The sequence below is a fragment of the Poecile atricapillus genome, chromosome 7, assembly GCF_030490865.1.
Source record: "Poecile atricapillus isolate bPoeAtr1 chromosome 7, bPoeAtr1.hap1, whole genome shotgun sequence".
Lineage (NCBI taxonomy): Eukaryota > Metazoa > Chordata > Aves > Passeriformes > Paridae > Poecile > Poecile atricapillus.
Genome location: NC_081255.1, coordinates 31,548,808 through 31,575,956, shown reverse-complemented (window position 1 = coordinate 31,575,956; position 27,149 = coordinate 31,548,808). Strand labels below are relative to the sequence as shown.

Sequence of the window (27,149 nt, the reverse complement as noted above, 5' to 3'; positions counted from 1 at the left end):
TCCTCCAGGGGTGTGTCTCCATTTCCAAGTAAACTGGGAAATTTGAGAAACAAAGGATCCCGAGGAGGAGGTGTCACCGTCAAGTGGTGCCACGTACGGAGCATGGGTTCTCAGCCTCTTGGGATGGTATTCCTGGGCAGGAGAAGGCACGTGGGGAGCTGCCTTCCTCCCGTGGGGAGTGAGGACATCATCCCCATTTTGTTCCAGCTCCTCGCGCTGCCGCGAAATGGCAGCGAGGACGCACCAAAAACGACTCGTCCGAGGCACAAATCGACACAGCGATGCAGAATCAACCAAAACTGCCTGAAAATCCCTTGCAAGTGACTCTTGCGGCGAGAGTGTGACACCACAGCCAACTGCCACATGCGACTCTCCAAATTAATAATGGATTTAGGATATTCATTCCCTGAGCTGCGAGGGTTCGGGGTGTGTCTGCAATTATCGAGATATAAGTCTGACACACATTATCCTTCTATCAATGTCATTTCCCTTAGTAGCCAACAGATTATCAGCAGCTTTGTGATATTCCAGGTGTCAAAGAAGAATTAAAACCACAACAATTGCACAAACAAAGGGACAAAAGATGGGATACGTGTTTCTGAGCCCTGCATATCAATTTAATATGTGCAGCTGACAATGATGCAAATGTCCTCGGGAGAGAGGCAGCAAGATCCGTGCCCAAACATACACACACCACTGTCAGCAAGATGGCAGGGAACAGAAGCAGTAGGATTCCCAGCCCAGGACACATGCCTCAGCAGGCAGAGCAACCCAACGAAACAATCCTCTGGTTGGGGAGAATTTTGGAAGCACCTGATATGGAAAAGGGCCCTAAACAAGCCAGATGGTACTTTTAGCTGGCAGCAGAAAGTAGGAGACAGCCAAAAACATTACAGCATTTCCCCAAGAGGCCAGCAAATCGATTTTTAACCATTTTTTTTTAAAGTGACGCTATGAATATGAAAAATAATGTTTCGATGCCTTTTTAAATCGCTAATTTTATGGGTAATACACTTACAGAGGACACAACTGGAAGAGAGGAGAAAGCAATGGATTTTGACTTTCCCAGGGTGGTTGTATATTTGACATCAAGTTTCTATTCAGTCACTGCCACTGTTTACTCAGAATTAAGTGTCAGTTTTTGTTCTGGGTTTTTCACATAACATTAAAGAGAAAAATCCAGCAAAAGTAGAGAAATAGCACTGTAAAATCACAATAGCACAACAGTTCACAGGGCATGGGAGAAACGTGGTTTGTAAGCCTGCTTTGTCCTCTTAAAACCTTTCCCCCTGCAAATGAATGGGTTCCTAGATGATCATTTTTTAACAGAGGACAAACAATTTTTTTAATACTTACAAGGTACCATTTGGCGTGGGATTTTCCTAAGAAATACAGCAGTTTTGGGGGGGAATCTTTTAATTTTTAAGACCTCCAAAGAGGCAGGATTTGCAATTCTGCCTGGATGACAGGGGTCTTTGCAGGGATCAGTGTGATGTCAGATGTCGAGCGGTCTCTCTGACAGCCAGGAGCAGCTCCTTGCAGAGCACGTTTAGGTTACGTGTGGCCAGGGGATTTCACTCAAGGATGGAGAACAGAGGTGGGTTGTAGGGACTGAAAGGGCAAAGAGAGGCAGAGGAGTCATGAACTGAGAGGGAATGAGCATCACCCTCTGTCTCAAAGCTGCTCCTCACATGGAGGATTGGCCGCGCTCCGAGGAAGAGTCAGGACGATGCTTTACTTCCATTTGCTGTTATTTTGTTTAAAAGTAAAAGCAAGCCCTAAGACAGGGTTAAACCTGGACTACATCCAAAGTGCTTTCTCCTGTTCAGAGCAAGGTAGTGCATTAGTGTGCTGCATCGTGGATAATATTCCTGGAGACAAACGTGGGCTACTGCAATAAAACACTAAATGTGAAGAAAGATAATCCATACATTTATATTTTGGAAATCTTGTTGATCGTAAATCCTTTTTTTTTTTAAAAAAAAATAAAATTATTTCCCTCCTATAAGTGGAACCCAAGACTCTGCCTCCAGCCCTTGTTGAGATAAAACAGTCCCATTTTTTCCAGAGAGCTGCTCTTGGAGATGCAGGTACCACTTCACTTGTCTGGCTTTTTGGGTGTTCAAAGATCTGAGTAATTAGTTCAAAGATCTGAATTTCGGGGGTTTGCAAATCTATTGAGGCAAATGAAGACTGTGCACAAAGCAGTAAAACAGCCTATAATTTTCCAGCTAATTTTAGTAAGAGGATCTCTTATGTTATGCTTTTTGGTGTATATCACACTAAAAATAGCAGCGAGCACTGATGTAAGGGCAGAGCAGAAAGGATGATGTCAAGTAGGGCTGTGCCAGGGTGGCGAGGACAAGCAGAGGTGGAGGATGTTGTGGATCTCCTGCTCTTCCCTGAGCAAGATGGAACCAGAACAGAGCTAGAGCTACGCTAGATGCTGAGGTTTAAGTTTCTTTGGAGCTGGAAATTGAAAGAACTTAAAACATCATCTCTTCTTTAGGCTCTTTAGGGGGGGTCACTGCATTCACACCGTGAGCTCTGGGGTGGAAGTAGCAGAAAAGCCAGTTTGGGTGAACAGCACAGCTGCTTTCACAGCACACAGATATTTCTGCAGGTATAAGATGGCTCTGCAGCCACTCAGTCAAATTGTTACCTGAGCTAAGAGGCTGCTAGATGGATTTCTGTGCTTCCCTGTGCTCGCTGACTGCTCTGCGGTCAAAGTGTTGGGCAGCACTTAACTTGAAGGAAAGTAAAGAAAGTAACTGGGGAATGATTTATTCACTACTTCAGGCAGTGAAACAGAAAACCACTAAGAAGCATCCAGCAAAATGATCAGGAAACAGACAAAATAAGTTGTTCTTCCTCATGCAGCACTGAGTAAAACTGGAACTTTCTGCCATGGGATGTTGTAGAGGCCAAAATAAAGAACAGGTTAAAAGCACATCTCTGAAAGGAAAGTTTCACTGAAGGCAGTCAAACACTAAGATGTGGCTCTGGCTTGTGAAACCAAACTGCTGCCAAAATCCATGAGGCTGTACTCTTGAAAGCATCACTGGATGCCTCTCCTATTGTTGTTATCTTTCCGTAAGTGTCCACCACCACCAGCTCTTGTCAGAGACAGTGAACTGCCTGTCTAGGTGAGCCTTTGTTCCCCTCTGTGGGCAGGTTTTTGTAGGCTGGAATGTGCAGTTGAGAAGCAGGAAAATTGCAGTAGGCATCCAGCACAATGAAATTAAGGAGAATTGCTCCTCACCTGGTGCAGAAGCAGGAGTGCATCTAAAGTCAGTGTGGCAGAAGGTGTGGGAAAGAGAACGGAATAAAGAGATGAGATTTAGTCTTCTTCCTGTACCTGATCCTGCACCATCTTCTGGAAGTGTCCAAGACCAGGCTGGACAGGCCTTGGAGCAACCTGGGATAGTGGAAGGTGTTCTTGCCCATGGAATGAGCTTTTAAAGGTCCCTTCCAGCCCAAATCATTCCATGATCCTGTAATTCCATGTCTCCTAACACCTCTCCTTGCACCTTTTATCTTTGGGTAAAAATGTTTCCTTTAAAATAAAGCCTGTCTTCTCCTCTAAAGCCAAGATCAAACATGTGCAGGGAGTACAGTAGCAGCACTGTGTGCTAGGCACTGGAGTGATGGTTGTACTGGGAATGTTAATAAACAGTGCCCAGAGCAGAACTTCTGCATAAAAAAAAGGGTGTATGTTACATCTCTCTCCCTCTCCCCTGTCTCATGCAATATTTACACAGCTGTGCTTTGTAAAAAGTGTAGGGGGGGGTTTATTATTATTTTTTTGTAATTTATTTACCTAAGATAGTCCAGCATCTGTTTTGTGGTGAGCTTCTTTCGCAAAGTTTCACAGTTGCCTCGACTGATGCAAAAGGAGGTCACGCTCCTTACTCAGTGATCTTAAAACCATTTGTTTCAAACACTTAGCCATTCTATTTGGCTAATTTTGTTCTGTTCTGTGTTTTTGGTTTGTCCTCTGCTTGGAAATGTGCATCCCAGGGGGAACTGATCTGGCTAGGTGAGTATTTTAGTTATCTGTTTTATAAAATGCAGAAGTGCACAGGAATTTGCAATAATATGCATCATTTACTGGCTCTCAATATGTACTGTATATTGGCGCTGAAGATTACTAATATTTTCCAGCTGCTTTCAAAAAAAACAAAAAAGAAAGAGTTCAATGGAGTCTTTGCAGTGGGTCCTTTCCCATGACTGCCTACACAGGTGATGAAGACTTTCCTGTGTCCTGAAGAATTAATAAGCCTGAACATTTCTATACCAGCAGCATACCACAGGAGATAAAATATTGCTTCTGCTTCCCAAACACATTAGAAAAAGCAGGTCTGCTGATCTCAACTGCTAAGACAGCACATGAAAGGAATGTAGTCCATTTCCCAACCAAGATCTAATCTATAGGAGAGTTTATAGATCCAAGTCAACATCCTGAATTGGTCCCAGAAGCAAACAAGAACACTAGTTCAATTTTTTTGGAAGCCTACTTTTAATTTTTTAATGCCATTTTGCAACTAAACAGCCCCATACTGCACTATCAGATGATCTTCAAGGATCTCTGGGTCAGGGGAGACCTGTCTGGAGCTCACAAAGATTCAGGTTCTACAGATCCCAAACTAGCAAGAAATGCACAGCCACAGTCAACCAGAGGAGCTTCTGTCTTTAGAGCTCACCTGTGGACAGAAAGTGTTTGCTTCTGTCTCAGAGCCAAGGAAGGTGGTAGTTTTCACTTGGTGTCAAAAGAGGAGCCCAAGACACATCCCTGTCTTTGCTTTAAGTTATATTTTGTGGGCTGCTGTGGACAGAGGTTGAGGACTCCCCACCCCTGGAAGTGTCCAAAGCTAGGTGGGATGGGGCTCTGAGCATCCTGGGATGGTGAAAGGGGTGGTACTGGATGGGCTTTGGGATCCCTTCCAAGCCAAACCATGCTGTGATTCTTTGATTCTTTGATCAACAACGGGTGGCAACAAAATGTTGCTTGGCCATCAATAACGACTGAGGATGGTCAGGCCCATGGATGTCCAATACATCACTGCCATCCCAGGAATCCTGTTCCCATTGGAAAGCATTGTTCCAGACTTTGTCAGAGAATAGTTTTCTATGCAAGAAATCCTTCCTGTATGTCTGAAAAAGGATGTAGGTGATGTGAATTGTATCTGGTGACAGAAATACCTCAGGTGACCTTACACTGTGCCAGTGCACAAAAGATCTGCTTTTCTGTCTGTCACTGAGGTCAGTGAAAGCAGCACGTAGGGGTGATGTTAGCACCAGGCCAGTCAAAAACAGCTTTAATTTGATAACTACAGTGAAATTCTTTCTGCATTTTCAACTCAGAACTCCTACAGCTCCATCTCCATTTTTAAATGATGCATTTCCTGACATCTGGAACTAGATGCAAGAAGCAAAGCCACAACACTGACCGACCGCCCGACTTCTCTGGGACCGTGCTGAAGGGATGTTTTCCTCAGGGGATTACAGCAAAGCTGAGGCATGTGCTTCAACACTTGCATGGGATTACTAATTTTATTAAAAATGGAAAGCACAGTTTAGGCTGAATCCCAAGGCCAAGCCTTTTGTATTGTCCAGTGTCTGGAAAAAAATAAAATAAGAGGAGCCTTGGAGGGATGTGAAAACATCTAGAGCTTTTCAATCTGAGCTGACTTTTCGGTGAGCAGTTCTTCCCCCACCTCCAACTTCCTTCCATGGTTTTGAGGCAGCACTGCCAGCAGCATGGCATGTTGTCACAGGTCTCATGCTACTACGTGAATTGCCAAAGACAAGCTGAGCTATTGATCCAGTGGTAATTTGCTGTCAAAATGACTCTGTCTGTGATGGCAAATGAGCAATGTTAATCACTTGACTTGACGAATGCCACTGTGAAAGACTGACAGTGCTCAAAGCACCACCATGGACCTGCTGCATTTTTCCTGGCTCCATTAAGTTCCTGGTCTTCACTGGCCTCAACCAATTAGAGTTTAACTTATCCATTAAGGTGCAGTTCTGGGAAAGTTCTGTTGAAAATAAACAACAACTTATATTGGTGAGTAACTCATCAGCTATGCAGCAGCCTGATCCTGATTGCCTGGCAGGGAAACACACACATTTTGTGCAGTATCTGATAAAAGATCTATAATGTGCTAACACAAACCTATCATGTAGCACCTGTGACTAACAGATTGTGATATCAAAGTCTTGATGCCTAAGTGCTCCTGTAAATGCATTAAACTTTTAGCGGCAGGAACTGTAGACTGCCAGTGACAAGGAGCTGATATGGTATTTCAGTAAAAGTTGATAAGTGTTATTGCTCTTAGAAGAAAAGAAAAATTGTATGTTCTGAAAACCACTGGGCAGCTTGTGTTTTGATGGGATACTGTAATGCAGAGAGCAGGGATATGGCAACACATGGACTCTATGAAAAAAAAGACATTTAAGGAAAGCTCTGTACCATACAGCTGCTGGAGTTCCTTCAAGTGTGTTCCTATCAAACATTTCACTTCAAGCATCTACCTGTTCACTTGGAGTCAGCTTTTTAGGTGGCTGCCTGCACGTGCAATTCCATGTTAACGAATAAAGTTTGTCCTGAACATGAGGAACAACTTCTTTCTTGAGCAGGTTGCCCAGAGAGGGTGTGGAGTCTCCCTCAATGGAAATATTCAAGACTGTGCCCTGTGCTCAGGGATGACGCTGCTTGAGCAGGGAGGTGGGACCAAATGACCCCACTGTGGTCCCTTCCGGCCTGAACCATTCTGTGTGAAATGTTCCCCCTGTCTTTAGATATTAAGCTCAATGGAGGAAAAAATGGCAGTGGTGCCTGCTGGGAGGTGTGCTGAGGTGTGTAATGAAGCTGCTGCAGCAGGCAGGTACAGGCAGAACAGCTCTGGGACTGCCTGACCTCACACACTGAGAACCAGAGGGCAATTCAAAGTCACATCTGGGAAATACTGAGAAAATACACTTGGCAGGGATCCTGGATGTAGACCTCCTCTGGTCCAAGGAAAAGTGATGTTACCTAGGCTTTGTCTTCCTTCTACAGGCCTATGAGTACCCAACAAGTTCAGCTCAAGGAAATTAATAAAGATCATGAAATTCCTGTGTCTAGTTACGATCCAGTGCAAACTGCCCCCTGCAGCAAGTCACTGAGAAGCAGCACCAGAGAATTACTCGACACTGAATAGTCCAGGTATGAAGTTGAATGTTTTCCCACTGAAAAGGGATTCTTTTGCTATTCCTTATTTTGTATAATACATGGCTCTCATGTTTTTCATCATACTTTCTGCAGTCAGTTCCTTGAATCACTGGCAGTAATGCAGCACAATCATTGAGAACTTCTCTGGGCTCTGAGCTAGTGCACGACATCAAGGCCTTTGATGAGCCCACAGACCTTTTGCCTGAGGACAGATCAGACACACTCTGCATTGCTGATACTGGGACACACCACACATATTTTATCTTCCAGGCAGTGCCAGGCAACAACTGTGCTTAGGGCATAAAGAACATCTATCTAGGATCTCCCTTATAGCACTTTCTCTCCAATTTCCAAGATATAATTCCGAACAGACAGGGAAAACAAACTCTTGTGGTCATCTGAACTATGCCTGAATGAGCTTTTCTGATACATATGGCATAAATAAAAGTTTCTCAGTAAATAAGGAGAAGTTTTCTTGCATGCTGAGGAGAAAGCCCATGCCAGATTTAAAAAAAAGCATTATTGAAACAAGTTCTGGACTGGTTGCCTGCATGTGGTTGTTCCATAAGCAGCCATGGAGAGAGGCACGGCACCATCAAGTTAGGGGTCACTGACACTGCAAGGGAAATACTCCAAAATAAGATCTCAGCTCCTCAGCTGCATAGAAATTCCTCAGAAACTGTTTTCAGACAGTCCCATAGGTGGTGGCATGAGAACAAGCAGCAGTGGCCTGGGTGGTTTGGTGAGCAATCTTGAGGCTGACTTTAAAAGCATCGTTACCACCACAGGTGAGTCCAGCAGTCTAACAGGGAGCTCTCGAGCTTTCTGCAGGTTCATGTAAAATTTTCAACCTCATAAGCCCCTGGAACTGTGGACATGTCTATTAGCCATGCAGTGCAAGAGGTGGTACTAATTCCTTAAGGCTCCTGAACTGAAAGTCTTGTCTGTTTCCTGGGGTTTTCAAGGTGAAGGCCCAGCACAGCATAACGGGAGGAGAACATCCAGGTGGAGCTGGGACAAGGGGATGACCATGACATGAACAGCCACACCAGTCTTTCAGTGGGAAAAGGACCACAGAGCTCCAGAAGTTTTGCAAACCGAGTTGGTCAAGACCACAAGCAAAGCAGAGCTGTTTGTCTCTTCAGACGCCTCAAGAAGTGCACGGAGTGCAAACATGTGCCTTTCCTGGGATTACTGTTCTCTAGGGACTAAACTACCATGTGGAAATACAAGGAGAAGATCTAAGAATAAAGCACAAGATCTAAGTAAAGAAACAAGTAGAAAACCTAAGTAAAGAATCCAATAGTATACTCTGAATTTGCATCCTAAACATTTCTTTCCATGCCACGCTGTAGAAGCACAATGGGAGCAGACTTGGCAAATACCATCCATATGTTTCACAAAATGACTGAGGGAGAACAATGTGAACATTACTCCTGGACTGGATCAAGAGAACACATTAAAAAAATGCGTAAGTGGAATACAGATACACATTAACTCAATCTTTGCTTATTATGGAATTAAAAAATGTATACCTGTAATTATGGCTTACCCCCATTACAAGCTGAGCTGCCACAGAACTGAACACAGGCCAGCTTTGTGCAGGAGTTCAAAGCCAGTGTGATGTTGCCTTATTTTCTTACTAACATCATCTTTATCCTCTCTTGCCCTTCTTCTCAGTTAACAAGAGTTATGTACCGAAAGTGCTGAGATAAAGTAATGGTAAGGAGGATACCGCAAAAGGTATTTGAAAAGCAGAAGTAATTTACTACATGTCTGCTTTGTTTTACTTCCTAAGCCTTCCTGTTGTGAAAGGAAATTCATCTTTTCTGGCAGACTCCAGCCTTTTTAGGTCGGAGAGCTCCCCAGGAGCTTTCGAGTGCAGGTAAATGGATGTGAGACTCAAGGAGTACAGCGCAAGGAACATGGGATTAATGCTGGGGTTTGCTTTGGCTGTCACCTCTGACGTACAAGGAGAGTGCTGCACCCTTGGTTGCAGGAAATATCTGTAAAAAAACCCACAAAGCTGAGTCCTTCGCTCATCACTGCGAGCCCCCTGTGCCACGAACAGAAAGGTGGGTGAAGCATGGAGGATCCACACCCAGGTGGGTGAAGCAGGGAGGATCTACACCCAGCAAAGTCTCCACGTGAGACAGACATCAGGGTGCCTCAGCAGAGCAAGTAAAAGCTCAGAGGAAGGGCTGTGGATGGACAATAGGTGCAGCCTGCATCCTGCACACAGCAGGGACCCCAGGAGAAGGCACAGGGGAAGCATCCAGTGCCTAATCTAAATAGCACACAGAGTGGTTTTGTCCTCTTCTGTTCTCCAGCCAGTTTGCACATATGTTCTGAGCATACAGCCTGCCCTCCAAAGACCACTTACAGGGGCAATCACAGGGAAGCAAAGCAGGAAGAAAAGTATCCAAAAAGGGAATTTGTTCAAGAGAAAAAAATGGAGACAGATGTAGAGCGACTAGTCACGGCTGGCGGTAAATAACCCTCTGCCTGGAGTGCTCTCTTTCTCTAAGAGGAGTTCACGTATTCCATTTCATATTTCCTTTCTAGGAAGTCAAATCTTTGTTTTCCTGGCATTTGTTCTTTTTTCCTTCTGTATGGTCCAAAGCTGTCTTCTCATTTTCCCTTCCTCCTCTACGTTGTGCTCTCTTTGAAGTGAATTTCTTCCATCTCCCTCTCACACAGACCTGATTTCCCTGCACTGTCCCAGGCCACACCTTTCCCTACCACCCTCTCCCAGTGCCTGTGCCACGAGCACGGGTGTGCTTCACACCTGCTCCTGTGTTTGAGTCTCCCCTCTTCCCCATGTGCACACCTCAAAATTAAGCAGATACAACACACAGAGATGGAATATTCATCCTCTCACTCCCATAAACCTGTCAAGGCATATAGGCCAAGAAGCTATCTCTGCATAAATCTAAATCTCCTGTGAGGAAGCAATCTACTCAAAGGCAATAAAGGCAAAGGATGTATTATTATCTTTGGTGTGGATCCTACTGGGCTGGGAGGTTGGCTGCTGGCTCCTCTCTGAACTTTCCTTCCCAGCCAGAGCAGCCATCCCACAGACAAGTCTAAGCTTCCTTTCCTTGGTCTGATTTCCTCCTCCTGTTGTTTGGCCAGTAACCCAAAGGACAGGGTTTAATTATGGAGTTTGGAAACCTGGCTTGCACTACTCTGCCAGCACGGGATAAAACTTCAGCCTGTCCTCTGAAACAGCACCATTCTGCACTGCTGATACCTGTGTTATCCCACACTGCACAAAGTGAGCTGCAGGGAAGAAATGCCAAGTTAAACAAAAAGATGGGTTTAGTCTTTAAACTTCTACTGCAAATTTCACCAAGAAGAAAACAAAACACTGAAGTTTGGAGATTACTGTATGCTAAAAACTGTGCCACCATTTTGATTGTAGATTAAATAAATGGCAAGGCCTTTCTCTGGAAATAAAGACATTGAAAAGGATGGATCTGAAACTGGTCCAGGCTCCAAAGCTCCCTCTCAGAGAAGAATGCTGTGGAAAGCTCCCAGCTAAAACGGGATGTTACCATCACTTGTACAGCTTTCAGGTGACCAAATTGTTTTCTAGGCAGATGCCCCACTAAAGATTCCTGAAGCATTTTACACTTCTGGGGGTGAAACCCCCACATTAAATGCAAAAGGCCACATGTTAGTGTCAGACCCAGGTGTGATATCTGTGCACAGAGGGAGCACCTCGGGCCAGTGACACACCACTGCTGCCCTGGCTGGGAAGGATGCTCAGCACTGTTTTGTCCTTCACCACTGATGAGCTGTGGCTCTTCAGGTAATCCCTCTGTCAGCCGTGCTCTTGCAGTGACCCTGTTTTACAGAGAAGCTGAGGCAATGAATTCAGAGGACAGGCTGCTGGAAAGCCATGGCAGAAGCACTGGGGTGGGGCTGCGTGGATATAGCACAAGGATGGCTTGGAAGTGCATCCCACGTGGGCAGGACAAAGCTCTTTTTCTTCACAGCTGTGACAGTGATAGATGGCTTGGTGAATCTGAGCTATATCTAGTTGGTACCTGGTTACAGTCCCTGATGCTGCAAGGTGATTTTCTGCCATTTTACAGGCAAGACTAAGCAGAATCTGGGATTTTTCTATAGTAAGTGAGGAAGGTCATGAGGAAGGAAGAACCTTCTCTTGTTTGACTTGTTCTTGTCTTTCTGAGCACCTCAGGAAGTTTGACATTCATGATGGGCACCCAGTGGTGCCAAGAGCAGAGGTGCTTTGGAGGTGTAAGACTTTGGGTACTTCCCTTGCCCAGCTCAGCAGCTCAGTGCCACCACCAAGGCAGGACTTGGATGAGCCAGAGGTAATGACCACATGTGGGCAAAACGGCCAGAAGTGACAGCAGAATTAATAGCCAACCTCTGGCTGCTGCACAAATGGAGAACATTTGTCATTAACAACGAGTACCCCAAACTTTGGGGGGAGCTGTGCCCCAGCCTGACAGTGATGCAGAAGCAGTGACCCCATCAGCTTGCAGCCATCTGTGTCTGCAGAGCAGGCTGTGATCTCTCCCTTTGGGCGGGCGCCGAGCTTTTGTCCGCGTTTCTGCCGCCTCGCGAGCAGAGGTTTAGCACAAGGTGAAGCTCTGCCTTACATCATCTGGAGCCTGGAGCTGATGGAGGGGACAGCCCCTGGTGCCCAGGACACCTCAGAGCGAGCACCAGAGCCCTGGGGACAGCGGTGGCAAGGCAGTCACGGGGAGCCTGGCACTTGTCTGCCCGCAGGTCCACCCTCTCCTCCTGCCAAAGTGCCACATCTGCAGTCAATAAGGGCCCACAAGCTGGCTCCCCCTCATTAGAGGAGAGAGGGCAGCTGGCAGGGGATCCTCCAAGGGCTCCCAGGCACAGGAATCAGTCTCCTCCCAGTCTGGAATAGCCCAAATTTGGTGACTTTCTGGGCATGCTGTAAAGGACAGCTGTTTGACAGGGTCTCCAGAGAAAGCTGTGGGTATGTTTCCTACATGATGAAGGATATAGGTGGCTGGCCAAGTGCCCACAGAACTGATTTTAATGCTGTGCAGGTCGAATTTACTTTTCTGTGCTGTATAGTGCATTATACACAGTGCCCTGGACAAGCATGTGTTTTTTCCCAAACAAACCAAATCCATACTATTTTAAATCCAGACAAACAAGAAAGACAAAAAAAATTCGCATTGCAAAAGATCCTTTGTACTTCTAGAGGACCTTCTCAAACCCTGGGAGGCACTGCTCGCCTTCCTCTAACAAATAAGATTTCTGTTATTTTTATTGGCAATAAATACTTGATTATTTAGCTGTAAGCAACACTGAGGCATTAACTTCACCTATGCACGTAACTCTGAGCCAGAAAAATATTTCCAATAGTATTAAGCACCCAGATGATCTCAGGATAAGTGATCAATGGACAGTTAAGTATGTAACATAACAGAACCCAAAAAAAATGATCAACAGGAAAGATCACACACAAAAATTAACTGAGAAGAGGCCAAAGAGCTTCCTCAACATTCTGAAGTTGGAAACACCCAGTGATATCTATTTTGATATGAAGCCTCCAATCACACTTCACAGCATTACAGATTAATAAAACAACTCCTTCTGTAAGTCTCTTAAAAGTCATTACTAAAGTGATCTCAAGTGTTGTATAATGCTTGAAAAGTCCTTCTACCTTATATAAGTTTAGGGATATTTATTTAAGCAGCATAACCAATGGAGCACAGCCCAGACAGGTACTGCTTTCTGCTAGAAAAAGCTATCCCAGAACTGAATCTGGACAATTTGACAGAAAAAGACCGCCTATCTTCTGCTGCATTATTTAAATACTTCAGATATTTGGCCAAAACACAGAAGTGACACACTACAGAAACATTCACAGCTGCAGGAGCAATAAAACCACTGCCATATTTTCATTAGGCCGTTTCTCCGAAGTGACGAGACGTCTAGAACTGGTCACCTCTCTAACACAGCAATTCTGATAAGGAACCAGAACAAGTGGAGATGATGTTCTGGGGCTCTGGGAGCCGGGGCTTACCTGGCTCCACTTCATGCCATCCGCTGGACTGGCTGCCACTGCCCGGAGAGCGCCCTTGGCTTGTGTAGAACGGCTCCTCACCAGGGCTGTCCATCTCATCCTCCACAGACTTGAGACGCTTTGTGGAGCTGAGAATGCAAAAAAAAACACATAATGAAGGCATGGAAGAGGAACCAAGGCACTGCTGTTGGGATGTGCTTGAGAATAACTCGAAGTAGAACAGATTTAGGGTGCTTTGGTGAGATACAAAACAGCATTTCACAGGCCAAACCCCTAAACACGCACCAGTTCGACCAGAAGTTAGCCTGACATTTAGGCATTCACAGTTTCAGAAGTAGGACATTTTTCAAAGCACGCAGAGGTCAATAAAAAGGCAAGAATTTCATTTGCATTGCGTGGTTCTTGCAGTTTGAATGAATACGGTGATGACACACGAGACTTATTTTCACCGCCAGATTTTTTCACGGCTATTTCTGAAAGCAAATTGTTTACCAGTTCAAACTTTTATTTTCAGTCTTTCCAATTAGCCCAGACTCCAGTCCCATAAGAAGAACCAGAGGCAACTGAATGATGGAAGAGCCCATTCTTGGTTCAAATGTTCACTTTATCCCACAATAAGAAGCATTTGACTCTGCAGCTGTGCCAGCAAGCGTAGAAAGCCCCCAATGGGTATCTCTGGCCAGTGTCAGCATTAAAGAATCCCCCTGTGATACATCACACCTCCCTCACCAGAGGCTCAGGACACAGAAGAGCCCTTTGAGTGGTCTCTGGTGGCCACTGGCTCCAGCAGTTCTGCAGGGAGAGGATCCCAGAGCCAAAGACACTCAGCTTGGCTCTGTTTTCCATAATGAGTTGTACAGACTGCGTGGGGACCTTACTGAGAATTTCTCTTCTAAGTACTTTTCCAAGGCTGGGCCAGCTCACTTTTTTTTTTTCCCCCCAAATCTGTATTCTATTAAGACTCCAGGCATTCAAGAACAGGCTCCTCTGTGTAGGGGGAACACATTTAACAGACATAAAATCTTCCACTATTGGTTTAGAGCTTGCAGCCTCCCCACCCAGAGCTCTGCACAGGTAGGAGCTGGCGGGTGTGCAAAACAAGTTGGTGAGAAACAGGAAGAATAAGTCTTATGGCATGTGTGGAATGCAGGTTTGGCCATTCCTTAATTTAGAGAATTGTTATGTGTCAATAGGGGAAATTGTGTGCATACAATATAATTACCGCTTGATAATTCTGCTGAGTCTGTGTATTTAAAGAATTTTTTTTTTTCCTGACTGGGAACAGCCTAATGAGAGGAAAACAAACATATTACCAAGTTATTAACTACCCATGCTGTTTATAATTAGCTCCTTATCAGTGGTAGCTATTTGCAGAAGAATAGAAGAGCAACAACTGAGCTCTTAAGTAACATTAATAACCTCACTTTTGCTTCTGGAGTCACCAGTAAATTCTACCTGAGAATGGTGCTAATGATGAGTGCTGTAGGCTACACAGTTTACAGGCAAGAAAGAAACAGCACAAAGTTTTTAATTGATGTGTTATGGGAATTGTAGTCACTGAGCTTCATAACGTGCACACTAAGTGCAAGACAGAATGTTCTTCCAATCACTGCAAACTGTAAGAAGTTACTGCTAAGAGCCTCTCGTTAAAGATTATTATTTTTAAAATAAAAACAACAGCTATATTCAAACCAGAGAGATTTTTCACACATGCATTTGCTCACTGCAAAACTGGTGGCACTGCAGGCTGAGATAAAAATGTAAAAGAGCGTTGGGCTGGAGTTAGACTTTCTTGTCATGTCTTTGAAATAAGTGATCTATTTTGGCTGTGGGGGAAAAAAAAAATCAATCTGGTTCCTTAATAGTGTTCAAGACTACTCGAGTGACTGAGCTTGTTTATAAATCTAATCTCACGGATGATTAAAGTGAAAGGTAAAAAATAAAAAATATCCTTGTTTGATAGTTGGCATCTAAGCCGAAATCAAAATCAGATGGGGCACTCATCTGCATTAGCAATTCAGTTTTCCAAAGGCTGAGTCACAAACTTCTAAATGCTTTATGAAAACTAAATGCTTTATAGACCGAGGTCCTAAAACAGTCTTAGTCTCACAGGCAACGCTGTTTACAATAAAGAATACATGTAAGTCTATCTTAAGACATTCCTTGCATCTTATTATGCTCCAAGTTCTCTTCTGCCACAACGTGAAACTCAGCAATTCCAGTGGAACTTCTGATACACCCAGATACAACCAGGAGCTACACAAGTCCATGCAGCAGTTTTTCTTAGAGGCTTGTACACACAAGAGAAACTTCACTGCAATCCAGCTGAACACTGAGCTCTGTGAATCTGAAACAGCTCCACATCGTGAGGCCCCCAAACAGCTTGTCAGAGAATTTAATGGTTACTTTCCCAGATGAGTAATGATGCTGGCCTGGGTTTCCAAGGAACCTGGTAGTAGGCAGAGATTAAATTACCTGGTAGAGGATGTGCTAGGTAAAGACCTCCTCATTGCTCCTGGGCTCATGCTGTAGTATGAAGAACTTTCCAAATCTGAGAGGGAGAAATTAGGGCCTGTTCCTGCAGCTATCGGTGCTGGGGAAACAAAAGAGATTGCAGTCAGTAAGTCATGTGAATATGGCATGAATTGCACTTCAAAATCACTTTCTTCTTCCTCATGAGTGTGTTTAGTTTCACGATGGGAACAGGTGGGATGTGGAAATTAGGAAATGCTAATGGTACCTGGCATTGCAATCAAGAAGATGGAAATTTTATCAAGAATACAATGTTCCATGACATAGACTCTCTCTTACATTCCTCCAAAGATACTATTATTATTTTTTAAAATTAAACAATTATGGCATGACTTCCTCGAAGCGCTGCTTTTCTATTAATGTCATTCTAACATTTAATGAAACTTGTTGCTTTTAGGACCACGTTGTCTCTGCTGGCATGGTTACAGATAGGCTTCATCATCCCTGTAGAGTGCTTGGCAGGATCTGTAAGCATCACAGGCAGGGAAACACACACCTCAGAACCTCTGGGGTACATGTGATGTACAGCCACAAGAACAGAGGTTAAAAAAGCAAATGAGAAACCCGAGCTCTTTTCTGCCTAAGAGCATCTGAGCTTTCCTCTGGCCTCTCCTCCAGATAAATCAGAGACATACAACTCCCCAAAAGTTTTATCCAGCAGTGAGCTTCTACTCTTCACCTCATCACTTTATCCTTATAGTACTGAAATTTTTATTGCAAGGGATATGAATCCCTGCAGTTTCCCCATCCTGGATCTTTGGTTCCACATTAAACATCACGGATTCCTACACACCCTGAGATTTTCAGGCAGAAGCCATGAACTCCATGTGCTGTATTCTTGTGGGAGCAGACAAGGAACAGAGCAGCTTAACGCTGAAGTCAGCAGAGAATGGATTTCGTGCCGAAATGCCACTAATACAGCAAATGGTACCATGTCCACTGTGGCTGTTCCAGTGCTATTTACAGGACAATACAACTTCAGGGGCTGACAATTACAGATCATGATTTTCTCTCACATTTCAGAGCCATCTGAAAAAGGACGTCCTGCACAATGAAATGCACCAGCTTGGCCTGGGCTGTATTGTCTGAGAGCCCTGATTCACAGCCACAAAAGCGAAGCAGTCTCAGTGCCACACAGGGACACTGAGCCAAGTTTAATCTTTGGTCTGAGAATCTGGCCCATTTTCAAACATGAAAAAATCTTTCAGTCCAACGGGGAAGGAGTGAGGAAATGAAGACAGGATAGCTCCTATCACCCAGCTAACATGTCTGGGCTGGGAGTGCTGCCACTGACTGTAACGGGGCCAGTTATTTCACCCCAAGTCTTAAGGAGCTCACAATGTCAGATTTGACAGAGGAATAATGTAGCTTTGCAGCTGCCTCATCATCCCCACAAGACAATTAGTTGTTGTTTGGCAAGGATCTTTTAAGAACGTCATTGAGACAGAAAGGGAACAGCCTGGATATCCACGGACTTTTAAAAGCCGGGGATGGAAAATGCACAACGCCATTAAAACTTGAGAAAATCTGGAATGATCATTAAAAGGAATTAAGTTGGGAAGTAATTTCTGACAAGAACACTCAAATCCTTTGTTATCTTCTCTTAACTATCATATGCTTCCTCCACACTGGGTATATGAGAGGGTGTGTTAACAGAGGGAAAGAAAAATTAAGCACAGTAAAATTAACTCGTTTTATCAATTTGTGCTTTCTGCAACAGTTTCCTGACAGCAGCTACAAGAGGCTGTAAAACTGATGAATTTGCATGGAAAAAGAAACCGGTGTAAGTAATTTGTGTAAAAGGTAACAGGGACATGGACTGCTATAATTCAGACACCCTGCAGATAGCAGACTGCTGCAGTGTGTGCAGTTATGGGTTAGAAAAATGACCACACTGCAGTCAGTCTGACTTGAATGGAAATCAATCATAAAGGTACTCTCTGCAGCATCTACTCCACAGTTTTCAGCAACTTCCTTGCCAAACAGATCTGTGCTCTGCAAACCCTTTCCTGAGCAATTCCTCTGCACTCTCTGCCTCCCAAAGCCCAACTTACACACAGTTTTCCAAACAGGAACACAGAAAGGCAAGCACTAAATTAAAGCACCGATTCTTTCTGAGGCACAATTAATTTCCTGGGCATTGCCAAATTCATGAAACAGTTTTATTCCAAGGGGATAAGGCAGAAAAACTGGTATGTGGGTAATGCTTCTCCTCTTTCTTTCCCCCTGCCGTGTTTATTGCCCTTTCCCCAAATCCTGGATATTTCTTGAGCTGGCCCTGTAGAAAAAAGGAATGTGTGTCCAGGGGAGGGGTAGGGTAGGAACAAGGTTTTTCTGGTGCTGTGTAAACTCAGTGCAAAGCAGAAAGGGCTGATCCCACAGGGGCTGCTGCCTGGGTAGCAAACACGAAGGATGCTGTGCCGGTCACTGGCCAAAACCACCTCGCCACACTCAAATGCCAGTTTGAAACCAGAGGGTTAAAGGACAAAATCCACCTTTCATAGACACCAGGGGATGTTAAAGTGCCTGGCTGGGCTGTGGGGGCCAGTACCTGAACGCTGTGGCAGTCCTTGCACAGAAGCCACCACCAGCTCAAGGTCTCTGGCCCCAGAGGTGCTGTGGCAAAGGTTGCACAGGGTTGAGAGGTTCCAAAATCCCTTCTCCTGCCTTTCTGACAGTGCCTGTCCTCCACCAAAGCCTATTTGTACCTTTGCTTGCAGTAATTGCATTTACTGCTGTAAATCACAACAACGTGCTGGAGTTGTGGCTGCCTCATCCCTGCAAGTGTCCAAGGCCAGACTGGAGCAACCTGGGATAGTGGAAGGTGTCCCTGCTGCAATGAGATGGGCTTGAAGGTCCCTTCCAACCCAAACCATTCTGTGATTCTATGACTCCCAGAAAAGGCAGCATCTCTGCAGAATAAGCAGAGGGATCAAAGTGGTGCAAACTGTGGAAAAACTGTTGTCTGAACTAAAAAACTCTGTGTAAACTAAAAAAACTTAGCCTGCTGTTCATTGCAGCAGACGACTAAATCCACCACAGAACCTCCCTACCCCGGTTCCTATGCCCCAGGAACACGCTCCAGCCCCACGTGGAGCAGTGTGGTGGGAACTGCAGCCTCACAAACTCCAATCAACGACATCTAAAACACACCATTACCCCTGCAAGAAATGCTCTGCAGCAAAGTGACCTCCTGACAGCTCAGGAACATCCCCCAAATGGGAAAGGATGTCAGAAACTGCAACTGTGAGTCAAAGCAAAAATCTCACCAAGATGTCACCTGAGCCAGGGCTATGAGCTGGAAGGAGGTGAGAGGGAAGGATCCCTCTTGCCCCACACCCAGCCTGGAGCCTCCATTTCAGCTGCTGGCATCACAAAAATTCCCTGTGCAGCTGGGACAGACTCAGAGGGGCAGGAGGAGCTGGTTTTCCCAAGCAGAGGAGGAGCAGGAAGGTTGGTGCCTCTGCCTGACACTTTTCCTCTCCCAGGATGCAGGGCAGCATCACCCTGCTCCCCGCCTGCTCCCTCCAGCTCAGCTTCTCACCCAAAATGTCAAGAAAAATAATGGAGAAATTAAGAAACAGCCCTCTGACTTAACCCAATTGCAATATTTATTTTGAAAAAAATTACTGAATTACAGAACAGGAAACCCACTAAATAAAACCAGCCAGGCTGGCATTTGTCTCCCTTGGAATACAGCACTTTCTTTAAGCCACATTAATATTTAGTCTCTCTTTTTTTTCCCCATTTGTGTGTATTTACTTTCACAGAGGGGCTGGGATGTGACTCAGATTATTACACGTGTAACACTGCAGTGAAGTGATAATGTGTTTAAGGTTAGATGGGAGAAACATGACATTTGACTAATAAACTTTTTCCTGTGTTGTGACTCCATAAACAAAGGGAAACTCACTCTGTTGCTGCTGCTGGGAGGAAAGGGGACCTGGGTTGGGTTTTTTTTTTTGCAAGGCCTTTGTTTCCTCCACACTGTATCATTAGATTCAAAGAGGTTTCACCGAATACAACAGATATGAAATGTGTGATGTTCATTTTAAAATTACAAGTACAGCCTGCTATTGACCATCTAATTATGCTGAGTTCCATTTATAAACATAGCTAACCACTAAGTTTATAGAGACTTTTTGTGCTGCTTTAATAGGATATTGATCGAGAGCAAGGTTTGAGTGGACTGCCATTGAATTGTGTAATGGCATACAAAAGGCAAGGTCACGGCAACTGTTCACTCTATGCCTGCAGTCTATTTTTTATTATAATCTTTTTTTCTCCCTCTCGTACCCAAGCCCACACAGAGAGTTTCGGATAGCAGTGCTTTGCTAAGGAATATAGAGTATCTTTATAAATGTTAATTTTCATGCTGCTGACTTTAACTGCCTTCACTGTGTAGTGCTTAGTATAGCAGAAAACACGCAGGCTGCAGCTCGGGGAGAGCAGGTTTATCACACCCTGGCTGCACACACGTGCTCTGTGAGGAGCAGAACAGCCTCCCCTCCTCTCCTGGGCTACGAGACAGCATCCACTGCCCTCCACAAGAGCCAGGGCACCCCACACCTCTCCAAAGGCACCCAGGACCTGCTGGGATTCACTCTCCCGGTGGGAAAAGCTGGATGAGAGGCATGAGGAGGCTGCATTTCCTCAGTGGCACCCTCGCTCCGTGCCTGGAGTGCTGGCAGTGCCTCTCCACCCCTCGTGGCAAGGACACTTCAGCCCCTGTCTGCATCCCCAGAGCTCCATGATGCCCAAGCCTGGCACCTGCTGCATCGGTGTGCCAGGATCCTGAGCTTCCCAGAACATCCTGCCCACAGAAGCGCTGCCCACCCGTGGAATTTGAGTGTTTCAGGGATAATTAGCTGGACCATTTCTGTGTGTACACAGCAGCAGTGAGCAGGTTGGTGTGCTTGTGGTGCCACAGGCTCACGAGAAGGATGAGGAGTCCCCCTGCACTGCTCCTCGCAGCACACGTTGAACCCAACGTGTGGCATTTTCAGGCCAGGGTGCAGTCAGAATTCCCTTGTTTATCAGCACGAAAAATGATGTCATTTTGACAAATAACACACCACCAAACAAATATGTTTGATTTGGCTCTAGCGAGCGTTCATAAATCCTAAATCTTTCTTCACATCCTGGGCAGTGCAGTTGATCTGGCTGCCTGAATGACCTCCGAGGGAGGAGATCTTCCCAGCAGCTCTCCCTGCACAAGAGCACATGGTGCAGACTCAAAGCCAAGGGGGGGGGAATGCATTCCCTGTGCCTTTTTCTCCCTGCTCCAGCCTGCCACGACCTCCCAGCCCTTGCCAAGGGAAGGTGGCACCACAGCCACCCCTCTGCCAGCACCTTCTGCAGAGGTTCTCCTCCAGCACCCTGAGATAGCTGCCCACAGCCAGGGAATATTTTCCTAACAAGGGGAGAAAAGGAGGAGGTTTCACTTGGCCAACAGCTGGCTGTCAGTCCCCAACCCCGTCCATCTCCAACGCTTCTGCCTCCCAGCCTTTTGTTGTCAGCACAGGCCTCTCCAGAGAGGGAAGAATGAAGCCTCTGTTATCTGGAAGGGTCTCCCCAGTATCTGGGGTGACAGACAACGCTCAGAGAGGAGCTCACACCCTCTGCCTGCTAATAATGGAGGAGAACTGACAGCATGAGCTGCAACACCCACATCAGATGGGCTGGAGAGGAGGCTTTGTTTTTCAGATGCACATCTAGGATCTCTTTTCTCTGTTTTACTAGACTCTGCAAGACTCAGCAGCTGGGCAGCATTTTGAAAGAAAATCTGCATCTATAGGACTGAAGAAAGCAAGTTTCTGTTACCAACACAGTCTAGACTTGTTCAATAGCTCACAGAAAGTGTGATGATCAGCACTGATAAGCAAGATAGATAACAGAAACAGCTGACCTTTCACTTGATTAATTCATTCCCCAAATTTGCATGACGGAGACAACTGACTCTTACTTGAGGCTTCTTGTCATGTGGACCTCTGGGAACTTTACTAAACAAACCTGGCACATAATTGCTACCCACAATATTTTGTAAGATTAATTTTAGATAACAGCTGCCGAGGGCCAGTTAAAATTGGGAGAAATCACTTATTTCTATCATGATATTGCCAAAAGCAAGCATAGAAAGAAAAATAACAGTGGGCATACACAAAGAGGACCTTTTTGGAAAGAGGACTGGTCTCAAATCAGGACACAGGAACATGCAAACAGCCCAGAGAGGGTTACATTAACTTTAAAAGACCTTGCATACCAATTTAGGCAAATATGCAGCAATTACCTTGTTTCTCTGTTATGTTAAATAATTCTTAGAATATGAGCATATGAATTAATACTGAGTTTTCTGGGAATATGCTGCTAGACTTGACACTAAACATATCCTACTGGGTAGCCAGGGCATGTCAGGCTGTGGGCTTCTCAGACCTCATAAAGTAAACAAGGTTAAGGCTGGTCAGTACATGTCTGGGGCATCTCCAAGGAAAATCCAGGGTGCTATCAAAAGCAGTGTAGCTAAATCAGTTGCTGGCACTCTTCCCTCTGAGTCAGTTCTGAAGTGATATCCCGATATGCTTTGGGGACACTATTTTTGGTAGAGGTGCTGGCTTGTAGACAGGATATAAAACTGAGGTCTTGACCTCCCAGGATTATTAAAGAGCCCATGAAAAACAGTGCAAACACCCGTGTCTGGAACAGATAAAAGCTGAATCTTTATGTTTTTTTCCCACCAACACCTTCTTCCTTATTTTTAATAAAGTCCATGCTCTTCCTGCGTGTAGGTGCCCCATCCTTAAAGGTGGTGCACGTCAACTGCAAGCAGAGGGAACATCTCAGACACAGCTCATAATTTGCAAAACATGCTGAGTGCTAGGATTTCTGATACCCAGTGTTTCAGTTTAGTTACAATAAAATATCAGGGAAAATTAATAAGCTTGAAACACGATGCTCACGAGGTCAGTGCCAAGCTCTGGGGGAGGCTGGGAAGGCTCCAGGCAGGAGTGGGGCACTTTCCTAGGAAAAGTGCACACATGGAGCACGGCTGACAGAGTCCAGAGGCAGCTCTGCTGTGCAGGGCTCCTCCAGCCAAGATAAGGCTGTGGGGAAGTGGGATGCCTTGCACAGGGGGAGGGTGAACCCTTCAAAAGCCTCATGCTGTCGCACTGAAATGAAGTGACACAACACGGGGATGCTCAAACCCTGGTGACAACCTGGGTTTGTCCACCCTGGCTGCAGGTACCAGCCAGTGTCTGCTCCCTGTACAGCCAGTTAAATGCCAAAGTCTCTGCTTAAGCACTTCAGCAAGTGAACTGATTGGCAAATGTGCTGAGCACTCAGCAGCTCCTCTTGACTTCTGAGTCCTCTTAACTTTGCCCTTCTCTCAAAATTCCCACCAGTTGTCAGGGAAGGAAGCTCAGGAGAAATGTTTTCTTTTTCTCTGCCTCTCTCCAGGGCACATAGCTCTCAAGTATCTCCCATTCATCATGCTTTCCTTGTACCACACTTTTCCTGAATGTAAAGCAAATTTACTAGCTAGTGCCTTTCCAAAAGAGGAAATAAACCAGGAAAATCCTCTGAGAAACTCTGTGTTCTGACTCAAAACCACAGATTTTCTACTAGGTTTGTGCCAGTTAGATCCTAGCCCCAGAGTGACTTAAATTACATGCCCAGAGCAGCACACAAGTAAGTATTTCTACTATCTGTGAGAACCATTTTTATCATTTCAAGGGATTGGTTGCACCCTAAAGTTTTAAAGGAGCACACAGCTGAGGGTTTCACCTGGAGCAGTGGTGATTTGTGATAATGTGATATTATCCCACAGCTCCACAGTAGCTGGAGAAAAGATTCACAGAATTTGGGTTTGGAAGGGACCTTAAAGGTCATTCAGTTCCACCCTGCCATGGGCAGGGACACCTTCCACAACATTTCCAGGTTGCTCCAATCTGACCTTGGACACTTCCAGGAATGAGGCAGCCACAGCTTCTCTGTGCCAGGGCCTCTTCATCCTCACAGGGATGAATTTTTTAGATCCCTAAAGGACTTGTTCCTACAGGCCTGGCTTAGCAGCAGTGTCTCTGCAAGACCCTGTCCATACTCTTTCCTTGGACTGTCTGGATTATGTCATAGCAAAACACAATCAATGCACCTTTGATCAATGGAACGGGGTGGTGACAGGTCCTCTTAATTCAGTGTTGTTAGTCAGTATTGACAAGCCTGTAATGACCATGCTGCAGTGTGTCACTCACACTGGGGGCATTAGCATTCTTTAAAGGTCAAAACCCAAATCCTTCCAGAAGACAGAATTCCACACAGCTAATGGAAAACGTGGGCCTGGGGAAGTCAGGGTGGGTGAGACTATCAGGGCCGAAGTTGGCACAGTTCTTAATGACTTCAGTAACTTGCAGGTGGTACAAACCCCAAATTCAGAGGATAGCCTGAGTTGGAAGGAACCCACACAGATCATCCAAGTCCAGCTCCTGGCCCTGCACTGGGACAGCCCCAAGATTCAGAGACACAGACATGTCCACATGGCATGGATGAACACAATGTGAAAAAACAGCATCAGAAAATTTCTAGGCTTATTTGCACAGATCAGGTAATTTCCAGAGGTGTGGTCACAATACAGCAGCCCTTGGATCCTGCAAGGGATCCAGGAGAAGCTGATTTCTGCATTCCTTTGTCTGCACTCTGCCCATTTTCAGCTGGATACCAGATGAGCTTATCAACTTGCAGATGCAAGTTTGCAGAATCAAATGATATATCAGCTCACTTTAAAATTCTGCTGATTTATTTTCACCCATTAAAAGAAGTGGCACATAAATGCTGTCCACTGGCAAGAAGAGGGGAGAAGAGAGTCCTAATTTTCAAGATGCTGTTTTTGAATTGAGGAAGGGAACAATAAGAATCAAAGGGAAAAAAAAAAACAACAAGCCAACAACCAACTTGGATTTCAGAAACCACATAAACCAGCCCCAAAATGATACTTACTTTGTGAGACTCTTACTAGCTCAGTCACACTGAAAACACCTGATGTGACAAAACTGTCCTGGAAGCCCAAATGTCCTACAAAACAGAGTGAGAGAACTGCGATTAGCTTTAAGCATTTAATGACAGTATTCTCAAATAGTTTACTTTCATTTAGACTTAAAATGTGACATCTAATTTCCCACTTAGCAGTAATTATTGTTTATGTAGGTGGGTAACCAGTCATACAGCTATGTAGGCTGCTCTGTGGTTTCTATCTAGAGGTTAGGAAAGCTAACATGACACATCAGCAGGGAGATTTTTACATGTTAAAGCATCTCAACAGGAAATCTGAAACAAAAGAGGACTATTTTAATAAACGGTTACCTTGGATGACCCCTAATGACTTCACAACTGAAATGAAAATACTGTACCTAGGAAACAGACAGGAGAGCTAAGTTCCATAATCGTTTTAAACATTATTCTCTAAAGAAACATCTGATCAGGATTATCTACCCATTCATTCAAACCAAACAAGATTTAAAGATGTATTCTTCATTTTTCTAAGGTTACACCAGGGGGAACTTAAAAGAGCAGATGGTTAAAAAAAATTAAATCAAGGCCTTTTTAACTAACTAAAAAAAAAAAAAGCAATGCTAACATTTAAAACTAGGTTTTGGAAAGAAAAATAAATCTCTGCATAAGAAAAAGTATTAACTTTGAGCTGTGGACTGTCTGTAGGAAGCAGGGCGGACGCATCCACGCTCGCCTCCCTTGTGCAAGGAATGCCTCTACACTCGGTATCAAAATGTGATGGCACTTTACATAACAGTATTTTCCTTCTTCTCTGCAAACATGCCTACCACCAAATGTTCATTTAATTTTCACGGGTATGCTCAGTGACAAAGGAGCAGGAGCCCAGGCCGGGATCCGGCAGCTCAGGCGGGACAGAGCCGGACTTCAATTAGAGGGAGGCTGCACTCGGCCGGCCAGGCTGACCTCCTGCTTTGGAAATCAGGGTCACAGGAGAAATCGCAGGATAAAGGGATTATTAAAAGAACTGTAAAGTCCTGCTTGCCCACAGGATAAGTGGCATACCTTTTTAGGTTGTCCTACTTAGAGTCACTGATTCCGGCGCACGCACACATTTATTATTGAATGTTTTGCAGGGGCACCATCTGCTCCGTCGTTAATTGTTTGTCAGGCTCAGTACGATTTCCCCGCATTCCAAATATTCTCCTGCACCCCACGCTCATGCTGGGAATACCTGTGCACCCTTCTCTAATGACCAGAGCAACAGGACTAATGCCAGCTGGACATTTGTATTCCTGGTTTTCTTTTGGGGTTGTTTAAACAAACCCAGAATATCCCACAGCCATTTCTACCTGCGGAATGGCACGCAAAAACAATTCGTCCTCCCTACAGCTCTGCAGAGGGTGGAATGTCAGGCAATGTGTCAGGGAAAGGTTTGGGAGAGATCTAGAGGGAGGTGAGCCATTCACCTCCAGCCAAGATCTCATGGAATTCTGCTCCTACACAGAAGAAGTTCCCTGTTTCTGCGAGGAGCCCACGGTGCCAGATGAACGCAGTCTCTAAGCTAACAGACTCTAGACAAGTTTCTGCATCAGGCATGTTTTTATACTCCAGCAATAATGATGAGTTTTCAAACTGTGTATATGTATATCTTTGGGCATCCTTGTGTATGTGTGTATACATATGTATTATGTACACAAACATATAAATATACACAAATCTGTCATGCTCCAGCTGTAGATAAATGTACTATAAAATATTGAAATTGATGCTGAAATTCAACACAAACAAATTCCTCAATCTGCAAACAAGGTTTTTATTTACATCAAGAGAATAAATTTTTCTCTACTTCAAATGAAAAAAAATGTTCTCACAAGCTTTTATTTTTCCTTATTTTCAATTTAGAAATAGCTCCCAGATAGCTGTAAGTGCTTTTGCCTGATCTGCTTTGTATTTTCCCACAATAAAGGTGATGACTACCCCATTCTGCTTTTTAGAAACGGTTGCTGCCCATACACAACGTTTGTTCATCGCCGATTTCCCAAGTATTTTTAATATGAAGATCTACTTTTCATATGCTGCAGCAGACCTGCCTATTGAATTAAATGATCTGTGAATTAAAAATAATTCTCTTAGGTCTTCACTGAAACCACTCATGTGCCTAAAATTAAGCATATGCTTAAGTGCCTTGCTGGATGGGGGCCAGGACGCTTACTACTCCGCAGAGCCCTTCGGAGGGAAGCCAGTCTATGCTATGTAACTTCTCACACTGTGCTCATCATGGCAGCATCTGAGCAACTTCCAGAAGTGCATCCAGCAATGCCACGAACATCTGCCACGTGTTGTTTCTCTCCG

At 44.8% G+C, this 27,149-nt stretch overlaps 1 protein-coding gene across 13 annotated transcripts in view; it reads right to left on the bottom strand.

Annotated features, from left to right (window-relative positions):
- NFIA (nuclear factor I A) overlaps positions 1-27,149 on the bottom strand; it is a 250,117-nt gene that overhangs the window by 65,326 nt on the left and 157,642 nt on the right. For all 13 annotated transcript variants that reach the window (XM_058843104.1, XM_058843110.1, XM_058843114.1 and 10 more), the window contains 3 exons: positions 24,786-24,860; positions 15,738-15,855; positions 13,263-13,390 (listed from right to left, as the gene is read on the bottom strand). In XM_058843104.1, coding sequence (XP_058699087.1) covers positions 13,263-13,390; positions 15,738-15,855; positions 24,786-24,860 — 321 coding nt within the window. The remainder of the gene's footprint in view (positions 1-13,262; positions 13,391-15,737; positions 15,856-24,785; positions 24,861-27,149) is intronic.